This window comes from Plutella xylostella, chromosome 15, assembly GCF_932276165.1.
Source record: "Plutella xylostella chromosome 15, ilPluXylo3.1, whole genome shotgun sequence".
Lineage (NCBI taxonomy): Eukaryota > Metazoa > Arthropoda > Insecta > Lepidoptera > Plutellidae > Plutella > Plutella xylostella.
Window position 1 is genome coordinate 3,152,932 of NC_063995.1, and position 12,799 is coordinate 3,165,730.

The following is a 12,799-nucleotide window of genomic DNA, read 5'->3' on the forward strand; positions in this document are numbered from 1 at the left end:
ATTTACCTAGTATACCAAAATTCAATTACTGTCACTGATGGTGGTCAATATGCATTTCTCACATCACACATTACAAGTGTAAACACTCCAGTTAACAAGGAAACTCAACTCTTACTACTCATAAATGTATTTTAATCTATTAAATAATTGCATGCTATCAACAAATGTATCTACTTAGAAACCACCTCCCAATGGATTAACCCATTTTAGTCTTGAATCTAGTTTAATTGTTGTTGAATCCATCTTTTTAGGATTTGAATCAAATTTATCCAATGCTTCAATTGCTTTTGGGTTTGGTTCCAATTGTTTGATTACAATACATTCCCCATTTTCTTTCAATAAAGTGTGCTTTATGTCATCTTTTGAAGGTTCACCATATGGAAATGTAATTGGTGTAACTTTTATCAAATGCTTTATCTTCCACAATCTTGCATTTACTTCTGGTATATTCTTCACAATTGTGACTCGTTCCTGTAAAAACAGAATCAATTTTATGTTCACTCATCATCAATACAGTTAACCTCAATGGTAATGGTAATGGTAACAGTAGTTATCAATTTAATTGTACCTCCTCATCAATCTTAAGTTCTTTAAGAATGGTTTTTAATCTCCATGAATTATTTTTCACTGGCTTAATACGCTCAACTCTGAAGAGTTTTGAAGGTGTAATATCTGGTTCCACATAATTTTCATCCCTGCAAATGAAATAAATGGATAATCTATTTTATTGACGACCTAATGGCGTAGTGGTTAGTGACCCTGACTACTGAGCCGATGGTCCCGGGTTCGATTCCCGGCTGGGGCAGATATTTGTTTAAACACAGATATTTGTTCTCGGGTCTTGGTTGTGCCCGTTAAATGGCAATAGGCCCGCCCCCTATTACATTGGGACTAACATAACACTCTGGCGAAAAGTGGGTGCAGCAATGCACCTCTGCCTACCCCGCAAGGGAGTACATTAGTACAAGGCGTGAGTGCGTGTGTGTTGTCTATTTTATTGACACCAATTAACATTGAAGTTACCTATAGTACTGACACCACGATAACAAAGAATGGAATTAAACTGATTAACAATAAAAAGTGTGCAGTCACTATCATATCTTGTGATTTTAGGGTAAATGTAACTAAAAATATACAGTTGCATTGTAAATAAATGGTAATTATAAGAAAAATCTAGTAGTATTCAATGATATGGGTATTTTTATTACCTTGGATAATACTTAATTCCACCGGGATAGCGAACACCTCCAGGATGTCTGTAACCTTTAGAACGTTTGAAAAAGTGTAACGGAGAAAATATTTTAAGCAATTGTTGATTCATTTTTACAGTTTCTTGAAACTTTATTAAAATAACATAACCTCAAATTTAAAGCAAATGATTTTCCACAGAATAGAATTTTTTTTATTTTTTATTATACAAACTAAACCTATGTACATAACTAAAACTATATGTAGAAGAGACCTTCTAAGCCTGGTCCCTGTGGGAGGGTTCCCAACACGCGGGCGACGTTGCTATCTATAACTAGTATCATTTAAGGCGCCAATACACTATCAGTCGCGGCTGACAGCTGCGCCGCACCGCGCCCGCTTCCATAAGCCGCGTCCGCTAGTGTGTCGGTTCCTTTAACGTAGTGATTAAAACTTCATAGTCTGTGATATTTTTTTTTTTTTTTTTTTTTTTTGTTTTTTTTTTTAAAGATGTATAATTTTATAATTATTTACTAAAAATGTACAATTACTGCATATAATAACTTAAGCCTAATAATAAATAATACACTATGTTACAACTTAAACTACCTATATATTATACAAAAAACTATAAAACTATAAATAAAATAGCCCTTCTAGCTCTGATCCCTGTGGAAGGGTCCCCAACACGCTGGATATAGAGAAATTTATTTCAATGTCAAAAATATTTACTCTGTGATTGCAGGCAGTTTATGTTTGAATTTGTATTGTTTACTACACCTTTATTAAAGTTTTAAATCCTATATTTCAAGGCAATTATTATAATACTCAGTACTTCCAAGCTCTCAATTAAAATATCCGAAATATACTTACTATGTAAGAATATTTTAATGAAATACATTTTTATTATAATCGTGAAAAGTTTGTGATACTTCATGAAGAAAGTTCGGTTTGAAACATTTAATGACTACCAAAACTTGACTATGCAAGAAGAAGAATGCCACTCTCCTCGACCCTTTGTAGGTCAGCTTCGAGACTCGACTACAGCTGGCACTCACGAAGATATTTATTCCAGAATATTGGAGATGAAGTCTGATCCAATAGCTATGTTTGATTACTCCAACAGCTCTCCAAATGTGTTATCTGACAAACTGAAAGTTATTCCTCCTAAGCGTCATAGTGAACCCACTGTTTTTCCATCCAATGAATTGGATTTGAGTATGCTGGATGCTTCAAGCTTTGAACCTAGAAAAAATGCATTCACTAAGATGCTACCGGCTAGACCTGTACTTCCCTGTAGCAACTATGTGGAAATAAAAGATCAGATACCCAAGCCAGCAGGCTCTCCAAACTATAGAGTAATGGCCACACCGCAAGTGCTTACAGCTTTGGAAAATAAAAACATGAAGGACTCTACTGTTAGCATGACAGCAAAAGAAAACAGTTTCTTTATAAGACGTGACAACTTACACTTGAGTTCAAATGTAAATTATTTACAAACGAAATTTTCTAACTTAAGGTTCAATAAAGAGAATAATCCATTAGCCAGAAAAGCTGAACTATTAACAACTGACAACACAAATCATGATCCAAAAGCTATTTTACCTAAAAATATGATTTCTACAGTTCATCAGAATGTAAATAATCAGTTTAGCCATCACTGCCATGCTATAAATAATGAAATTGCCTATCCATGTGTTACCAATATGTGCCAAAACATGAAAGTTACACCACCTATGCAAAATAATGTATTAACGCAATGTCCATGCTCAGTAAACTATTGCATGAATTGTGTATGTCAGTCCCAAACAGGCAAATTACAAGAGATGAGACCAGAAAACACTCATTGTACTGCCACTCATAATAATAACATGGAACCACCTCATAATGCATTAGAAAAGAAAGTATGGGCTATACAAAAGTTAGAGAACAATAAAAAAGATGATTGCCTTGATATTGAAAAATCTTCTAGTGTTGCCAAAGAAAAACGAGAACCAACTGTAGCAGACCTGTTCAAGATTATAAAACTGCAAAATGAACAACTGCAGTTGCTGCAGGAGAAAGTGGACAAGTTCATTTCAAATGCAAACAATCCAAGGCCTTCTTATCCTATACAGAATTATGTTACCGAACAGATAGCTTTACAAGCAGTTGAGAATAATCATCATAAGATATCTATTGGTGTAATGACCAGTTTTGAAATGATAAGAACATCAACAGTAATTAACAAGGAGTTCACAAAACAAACAACACATCAGAATGCCTACGTCCAGTGCAATAGATTGCCGAGTGTTGAAAAAGAACCCGAGTTGCAACAGCAAGTTAACAAAAACTTTCTTGATGGAATACAGAAGAAGAACAGCCACACAGGGCCAGAGAGCACTGAGGATAATTCCCCTGGACATTCCTCTTCGGAGGCTGAAGACTTCCTAGAGAATGATATTAGGAATGAGGGGAAAGCTTTGAACGAAATAAGCTTATACAATGTGCAAGTTGACAATGCAACCACACCCCTTATATCACCTGAACAAACAATGTACTTAGATGTCAGAGACTATAGCGAGTAAGTTTGTGTTTCAATTTTACTTATTTGAATATTTTGAATGTAGAGCAGTATTTTATAAGAGAAGTTATTTAATTTACTTATTCACGTAATAAAATGTGCTGTTTCAGCTCTGATTCAGGAAGTGACGAGCAGTCCAATGTTGGATGGACATACTACAACAAAGTTATGGTAAATATTTGCTGGTGCATACAGTATATAGCAAGTTTATATACTTATATATAATTATTAAATTTTAATGTTATTATCAGAAATAAATATAGGTATTATAAATTACAGTAGCTACACTGTAGTCCACTTGTTTACCTTGCCATCAGAATTGGCAACCTTCATCCTGCACCCCCAAAGACTAGTTGTAATTTGTAATGATACAAATGTGTTTGTATTCCAGACGCACGTGAACGGAATGCTGCAGGACTCGGACATGCCGTCGTCCGCCAGCGCGCTGTTCCGGACCACCAAGCAGCAGTGCGTGAAGATGCAGATTGACAAGACTAACATTAGTGTGACAAAGAGGTAAGTAGCCTTACCTACTGTATTGGTGGCCAACTGAAAAAGAACGGTTATTTATAAGGCGAGACAGGCGAGGAAAACGCGCGATAGAAGGTACATGGATAGAGTCAACTCGTCGCGATTTCCTCGCCTGTTGAGTCGGCCTCTTAAGTGATTACCAATCTATGGCATCATCATAGCTTAGCTAGAAACCCATTCAATAATTTTTTGTATGTGTGTTCGAAATGTATGTTTATATGATTTATTTCGGGTAAAGAAGCACTTTTAAAAATAAATGATTTCTATTCTATACTATTCTATTCTAAAATCTAAAATATAACGTGCAGGTTTCAAAGTTTTTCTTAGCCAAAACCAAAACTAACCAGACGTACACTTTAAACTAGGGCGTGCAAAACCGGAAGGTTTTCAAAACCGGTTTTGAATTTTCGGTTTTCAGCCTCAAAACCGGGTAACCGGTTTTTCGCCGGTTTTGATATTACTTAAATATTTTTTGTCATACAGTACTAATTAAACAAGGAACCCATATTCTTAGATAGAGATATCCACAAAAAATACGAATAAAACATTTTTTATGATATACTTACCTATTTTTAATCAACCATATGACAAATTGATTGGTCCGACCGATTTCGGCCATGGCGACCACTTCGACCCCTAGTTCTGTTGGCGCACGTGCGCCCTAAGATGGCTTATATAGCCGATCTTTGCGGCGAACCCCCTTGCACAGTGTGGGCATGTGAGTACGCCGCCGACATAATTATAGTTGATGGCGGCAGGTGGACGAGCTTTTAGCTGGTCGCGTTTCGCGTCTAATTCAGCTTTACGCTGCAGCTCGAATTCGCGTACTCGCCTTGCCACCACCCTGCGCCATTCAGGCCGTTGTGCCGCCAAATCTTCCCAACGAGAGGGCTCAATGTTGCATCTTTTCATGTGCCGCTTCTGATCATCTTTATATACACTTTATATATTCACGCAGTAGTGGCGCTGTCGAGGCACACCACCACCTGCACCTACTATGCGGATGACACCGAGGACGCTATCGGCAACCTCGCTAAAATGGCAATAACAGCGCCAAAGAAACGCATCCTCGAGTACAATCTAAAAATGGCAGTTAAGAATCGAGACGAAGAGGTCATTGCACTTTCTGGGGAAATGTTAAGAAGGCATAACGGGGCGGAATAAAACATAAAATATAATTTTCGTTAAGAGCGCAAAATATAGGCCAAATTGATTATTATATAATTATTATAAAAACTAACAATTAAAATAAGTTATCTTTAAGAACAGAGTCACACACTAACATCAGGCAAAACATGACCTATAACGACTGAGGGGCCGAGCCATTGCCAGGTGTCTACTAAGTTCTCCGAAGAAAGCTGGCATTGGCCCTGTCCTTCTTAAGTTTGTTGCCATTACTAATGTAAGTGTGACTCTGAAAACCATTAATAAAAAAAAAAAAGGAAAAAAAAAAAAGACATTTCTTGTATAATGAGATACACGGCTGGGGGTTTTTAGTCGGTTAACGCCCGACACTACCTGGGTCCTCTTCCCAGGTGTCCATGTGGATTTTCCCCCAGCAGTGAAAAAAAAAAGAGAAAAAGAACAATATATATATAAAAGAAAGAATATATAAACTAAAGACAAAATAAATATATATAAAAGATAATATATATAAACTAAACTTCCTTACCGAGTAGAAAGTAGATAAAAGAATTAAAAACTATCTCATAAAAATTACCACTCTTCAAAAGGCACGGACATAAAGTCTGTGGAGTGATAATCATTTATTAAAAAAAAAAAAAAAAAAAAAAAAAAAAAAACATCTTTATATCGGAGGAGTTGTCCGCCAGCCCCCGTATTTTGTAACTTTTTGAGAGTTAGCAACCGGTGATAATTGGTATCAACTTAGAGACTTATTAACCGAAAACACCAAAAATCTTAGTGAAAGAAATATGCAAGAAGCCTACCAATATATCCTTACATTCAACATAAACGTTTGTGAAATCAGATAAGTCAGTAAAAAGTTATTAATTAATAATGCTCTAAGTTGTCAGCCATTTTATACCAACCAACCCCACTCGGAGTTACATAATACGGGGGCAGGTTTCCGCTTACCCTCCTCTAGTTCAGAATAAAAGATGCGCTTCGCCACTCTCTCCTCCGCCATACGCGATACGTGACCGCACCACCGAAGTTGTCGACGCATTAAATAGGCCTCAATGCCACCAACATTGGCCCGTCGCAGAACTTCGGTGTTACGCACTCGGTCAGACCATCGGATCTTTATGATGGATCGTAGGCATTTGAGGAAGTTAAATAAGAATTATCATAGTACTTACTGTTATCACATCTAAAAAAAGTGTGTGGCACCTTAATGGTGTTTTTATGTCGTTCTGTTATCATCAATAATTGTATATTTTAAACATACAGGCAGATTTTGAAAAAAAAACATTTATCGTGTGATTCTTACGACCACTCTATAGTAGCAGTAAGATGATGAATGTTTTTTTGATGTATTACAGATTTTTTCACATCAACGCAACGAAAGAAAGCCTAACTCATTGATGGACACGACTGCATTTGATTTGACGTCCTCAACACTTCATGAAAAAAGTCCATAACGTCGAATGCAGTCCCCGTACTTGGCCTAATTATATTTTCAACAACGGTCAATGCAGTCCTGTTTTACCTAGAGTTTGTATGAAGACCACCTTGTTGTGCTTTATTGGGCCAGATTTCAACGTTATAATTATATGCACCCAGAGTACCTTTTTTTCACCCAGCAATAAGTTTTCATACAGCAAAAACGCACACATCGGTCACTGACGTCGTGTTTGCTTTACTGCGCCTAGGCAGAGTGCCGGCATGTGCACCAGAAAATCGTCACTCAATTTCCATACAATATTTTAGTGCTTTTTTATGAGTTTCACCATTAATCTAGTGTCCATCAGTGTGCCAACCGATATACAAATTCTATTATTTTTAGAGTTTATGGGTTCAACTTCTAATGTATGTAAAAAAGTATATAAAAATACGATCAAAATCGGTGAAAACCCGGTTTTCGGTTTCCGGTTTTGAACTCTCAAAACCGGTTATGAAAAACCGTGATATATTGTCCGGTTAACCGGTTTTCCGGTTAACCGGTTAACCGGTTTTGCACGCCCTACTTTAAACTTTTTAATCCTAACACAAAGTGCTATTAAACCCCAGGGTGAAGTTCGGCGACGACCCGCTGGGGCTCCAGCAGCAGCAGGCGGTGGACACCAGCGCGCGCATGAACCAGCTCGCCGCCAAGTACCTGCAGCCGAGGCAGGCCGCGGCCAGGCCGGGAGCGCAGGCGGAGATGTCCTTCGCGACTAGGAACTATATGGAGCGGCATCAGTTGTTGCAAGGTAGTTATTGAAAATATTACCATATACCTACAAGGGACTTATTATGTCGAGGTACCTTAGTAAGGCTTTGCAAATTTTACAAATACTTACGTAATTGAGTGTAGCATTGTAGTAGGTATAACGATAAGGTATTCTATAAATAAGAGACAAGGATCGTGTCCGTGACAAACACAAGAGCTAGACATGGGTAGTCACTAGTCACCGTAAAGAAAAGAAGAAATAAATGATTATATCTATGAATGTGTTCCAGGAATGACCCCAGTGCCTCCCACGACCACGGCCTCCCCTGAGATGCCGCGGTTCCTTGACATCACTGCGTTGAAGAGACAACAGCAGCACAAGCTTTTATAGGTATTGTATACTTACTTTGTTAAATAATGTACCTAAGTATTGTATTGATATTGACATAAGGATCTTATAAGATTACTTTACGAAATAAAATTATGTTATTTAATCGAACATACATTTATTTTAAACCTCAGATAAAATAACAGTAACTACTACATACATCTCTTCAGAACATTTGGTTTCGTATATTATTTAGTTACAGAGTTATACTGGAATCTAGACAAGTCCATCTTAGCCACTGAGTACCAACTACTCATACAACTATATGCTACATTTAATGGTGTTCATTCTTGATCCCTTTGGAAGTCAATTCTGATCATTCTTTACAAAAACTTTCATGTCCATTCCATTTATAACCCTGTATTATATTTATATCTATATATATTTTATTTATATAATACTTCTTGATCTGAATTAGAACCCATTCAGTCATTATCACAATTATGAGAATGTTTAATTAAATATTCTTCTTATGATAGGCCTATTACCATTTACCACACATTTCTAACGTAATAAAATAAATATGTCTGTTTTAAAATATAACATCTTTATATATTTGTCTCGGAGGTAAATAAGATGTTTCTCACAATGACTTGTACTTCCATTTCGTTCTATAGAATGACTAAAATATAATTATTTGCAAACGTATATATATCACTGTACGGGAAATATTTATAGTTTTCGTCTAAACGTATCTTAACACGCATTTGATACATGAGGGTTCTCACTTGCTACGCCTGTGCTGAATCTAGAACATTTCTTAAATGCTATCAGTTTGGTTCTTTCTTTGGTAAGTCGTCTCCTATGTGGCTCCACCTTTCTAAACTCATGTCGGACACGAGTAAACAAATAAAAGTACTTACATATTAACTTAAATACTAATCAATTTATAGCTACTAGAGAAGAAATTCCTAAAATTCAGTTTACAATTCCATTTACGGATACACATTAAACAATAAGTAACTATTACGCCAATAGATTTTGATTATACACACTTAGATAAGTTTCAATTCTCTTGCATCGCAAACGTTTAATCGTTTTATGAATTATTAAAATCTAGAAAGATAAACAAATTAATGGATGGCACTTCTTTTCTGAGTTCAGGAAAAGTACATTCAAATATAATAGTATATCTTTTTATAATTCTAAAACTACTATGTAGACAAATTTATTTACATCACTTTTGTGTCTTGTATGTTCTCCATTCGTTCTACTACAGTAAACGTTAGAGATTAATAAATTAATATCATAATAATAACAATCGTATATAAAATATAAGCAAATCGTACACGCACACTACTACTTGTAAGAGACTTTCCAAATGACTAGTACTATTTTTAAAACATAGATATAATTATGTATGGAATACCTAGCCTACCTGTAAATAGGTACTAAGATTTCGTGATTCTAAAATGTTATAATTATAATATTTTAAAAGTAAAGCAAGCATAAATAAATGTAAACATGAGTATTAGCTATGGTAAATATAGAGATTTGTACAGGGCATAAAAAGGGTAACGAGGCGCGAACCTGTCTAGAACGGCTTTCAACTCTAGTATAGCAAAGTAATTCCTTCCAGGTTGCTTTATAAGCTAGAGTTATACATAGTTATTATGTATAATAAATTGTCTATAAATTAAATTTGACCTAACAAGTAACAGTTAGTAGAAGCGAAATTTGCACACCTTTGATTGCGCTCTGTTACTCACATTAAGTTTAGTATAAAGTGGAAGCGAGTGCAAAGAGGGGGCCTACTGTACATAACTATTAAGAGCATTAAGTACCTAGTATATTAATAATATTGTATAACTCAATGCATAATCTAATGCTCAACAAACTTATTAGTCTCTTTTTATAAAATAATTATATAATTTTTGTGCTTTATACTATTATTATTTTTACTTATATCATATTTAAACACATTAGGTCTTTCTGAGTCATTCATCATTGGGTAGTTGCACAAACAATCTACATTGTATTAAAAACTCAAGTGTTTCTATTTATCTTTTAGGTAAGTAGGTACTATACGGGATAGTGTGGAAATCTAAATTATAATTATGTAGGTATAATAAACTTAAAGAGTTTTTTTTACCTACACTAACCTAAACATGTGACTGATTCAGAATTTGGCCTGTTAGTACTCTTATCTTACACCAATCAGAACATTTAACTTTATTTACGAGTCACTACAACAATCTATACTTTAAAATTAAGTTTACCAAAAGCGGCATCCACAAAATTTGATACCTTTATCTTATAGAGAGTAAATTGTACCTCTTCAAAAAGTTCAATATCTACGTAACAACAGTATGATTAAATATATTTTGGGTAATATTACTCACGTTCGTTATATAATTGTGCACCATTTAGGTTTTATCATGGTCTAAGAAGAAAAGGCCTACATCTGTTAGAATAACAATTATTGTAGGTACCTAAAGGAAAAATAATTATACTTACGTTTAGTTTATTAAACTACTTAGCATTTTCTGTGAAAACGGGATATCTAGGCTGCGAACTGCGAAAGAGCGCAATATGTGGGTTATTATAACACATCGCAAAACAAGACCTTTGTTTCTCAGACCACGCGCTTAGTCTACCATTGTATATTATGTATACTGGTTGTTAATATAATCATATATTTATATGTCGTCGGTGGGCGTGTCCCCGCCGCCGCGCGACCTGCTCTCCAGCCGAAGTTCTGCCAGCTTCTGCCGTATGCTGTTTGGCCTGAAATATCACCATATTTACATTTGAACCCTTAATCGTTAAAATGACTAATAAAGTTCGATTCTTCGTTAAACTGAAGCAATAATAACTACCTACTTGTACTTTTCTAGATAGTCGTTAGGTTGCCGATCTATACATAGAAAAGGGGGTTCTGTGCTACCAACGTCTACATTATTTAACATCGAATTGAGGATTTCGTGATTCATCTCCTTACTTCTGGGCCAGCATAAAATCTTAGTAGTAGGTATCTACACTACATAGTTTCTGGCGTTGGAGCAGTCAGTAGCTTCGTAGGTATATTTGAGGTTACCCTGCTCGTGCCCAAATTGTTCGTTCCGTTATTGTTATTTGGAGGTAACCTACATCTCAACCGTATTATTGCATTTGTTTTACCTTTCTGAGAAGAAGGAGGAGACGACCTGGTCAGCGGACACGGACTGGCGCTGGTACGTGCCGGCGCTCAGGTTGCTCTGCGGGATCTTGTAGATGCGCACGCAACGGGAACTGTTCTCTGGAAGCACTGGAATAAAGTAATATAACATTGTAAAGCTTGAGACGGTATATACCCGCATTTCATCATAATTACAGAATATTACGTACGTAACCTAGTCTGAGGCTTTCTGGCATCTTGAAAACTTCAGACAGATAGACACTTGCCTGTCACACCTCTCAGCACAAGCTTGCTTTGTGTTAGGGTCCCGTACGTAAAAGCCTAGTCTGAGGCTTCCTGGCATCTTGAAAACTTCAGACAGATAGACACTTACCTGTCAACCCTCTCAGCACAAGCTTGCTTTGTGTTAGGGTCCACCAATACGCACTGGTCCCGCTTGGTGCATGGACTAGGTCTAATACCCCTTCCCTGTAAGGAGAGCCGTGCCTCAGCAGTGGGGACGTGATTGGTCGATGATGATGACGTATATACTTATATGAAAGTCATTGGTATAGTTACCTGGCTACAGATCCTCACCGAATGATCCACCATAGAGCTGTTCCGGGCTGCAAAATCTCGGGGCAAAGTGGCCACAATGATAGGCGACCTACGATAGTAGATTACACCTTAAGAAGAAGTATAGTCAGGTACCTTGTGGCGAGCTGGGCGGGCTGACGGGCGCCATGCGCGTGAGCGGCGGGCGCATGTTGTCGTGCTCGGAGGACACGGAGCTGCTGCGGCTGGATGCCGACGCCGTGTCCGACGTGCGCGCGCCCCCGCCCGCAGCGCCCCTGGGAATGGAAACACGAATCTTTAGCATCCACTATGCAACACGGTGGTTTCTTTCACACATATCTACATATATGCCAGAGCAACTAACGCATACAAAGTGGACTATTGGCGCCCATCCGAGCTGATGCTGATGGCAGTCAGGTGATTTAGTTTATTATTTAATATTGACCGGTGTGTTTCCAAAGGTTTTCTTTCACTTGCATTCAGATTTACTATTTATTTGACTCACTGCCTTCCACTTCACACCATGACAACAGAGGCTTCCACAATCTCGGAAAGATCCGACCTAACCCAGTACTAACACGGTCCAGTGGACTTCACCAAGACTTTTAATTACGGTTGCGGAAGTCCGGGAACATCCGACCTTATCTGCAATAACGCGGGCAGGCAGTAGACCTCCATCTACAGTATTAATTCCGGTTGCGCAAGTTAGAGCCATACATCGCGCACAACCACCAGTGAGTGCTGACCTGTTCTCATTATCCTCGTCGTCGGCGGCGTACTGACGGCTCATCTGGCGCACCAGGTCGTACTCCAGCCCCAGGCACGGGTTCACGTCGCGGCTGAGAGGCACGTACTCCGGCGCGCATGCCACGTAGAATATGTCCTGTAGGAGGGACAATATTACATAAGTTACATGTTACATAATGTAACTTCCTCATAAAGAAGGAAATAGTAAAAGGTAACTCGGAGAAAGAGAGTCGTGAAAATGTTAAGGGCCAGATAGACGTATGAGTAAGTACGCGTACTTAAAGCTCGACGAACTTTTTTGTTTGTGAAGTACCCAAGTGTTAAGGTGGCAAACGGGCGAAAAAGGTCGTTGAGCTAAAAGTACGCGTACTTACC

The 12,799-nt window shown here is 37.5% G+C and overlaps 3 protein-coding genes across 3 annotated transcripts in view; 1 reads left to right on the forward strand and 2 right to left on the reverse strand.

Moving 5' to 3' along the window:
* Nucleotides 1–111: 111 nt before the first annotated feature.
* Nucleotides 112–1,390, reverse strand: LOC105396385 (39S ribosomal protein L30, mitochondrial). Its single transcript, XM_011568380.3, has 3 exons — nucleotides 1,209–1,390; nucleotides 569–695; nucleotides 112–471 (listed from the first exon to the last, which is right to left on the reverse strand). Exons 1-3 carry the CDS (start codon nucleotides 1,319–1,321, stop codon nucleotides 175–177), a joined length of 537 nt encoding a protein of 178 aa, XP_011566682.3. The 5' UTR covers nucleotides 1,322–1,390; the 3' UTR covers nucleotides 112–174.
* A 612-nt stretch (nucleotides 1,391–2,002) lies between these two features.
* LOC105398553 lies at nucleotides 2,003–8,115 on the forward strand. The gene is made up of 5 exons (XM_048625908.1): nucleotides 2,003–3,751; nucleotides 3,862–3,922; nucleotides 4,143–4,267; nucleotides 7,475–7,656; nucleotides 7,907–8,115. The coding sequence occupies exons 1-5, from the start codon at nucleotides 2,124–2,126 to the stop codon at nucleotides 8,005–8,007; spliced, it is 2,097 nt and encodes a 698-aa protein (XP_048481865.1). The 5' UTR covers nucleotides 2,003–2,123; the 3' UTR covers nucleotides 8,008–8,115.
* LOC105398608 (GTPase-activating Rap/Ran-GAP domain-like protein 3) overlaps nucleotides 8,116–12,799 on the reverse strand; it is a 75,072-nt gene continuing 70,388 nt past the window's right edge. The window contains exons 21-24 of the mRNA XM_038107839.2: nucleotides 12,424–12,560; nucleotides 11,813–11,952; nucleotides 11,125–11,251; nucleotides 8,116–10,731 (exon numbers count right to left, since the gene is read on the reverse strand). Of these exons, the coding sequence (XP_037963767.2) occupies nucleotides 10,644–10,731; nucleotides 11,125–11,251; nucleotides 11,813–11,952; nucleotides 12,424–12,560 (492 nt within the window). The 3' untranslated portion in view covers nucleotides 8,116–10,643. The remainder of the gene's footprint in view (nucleotides 10,732–11,124; nucleotides 11,252–11,812; nucleotides 11,953–12,423; nucleotides 12,561–12,799) is intronic.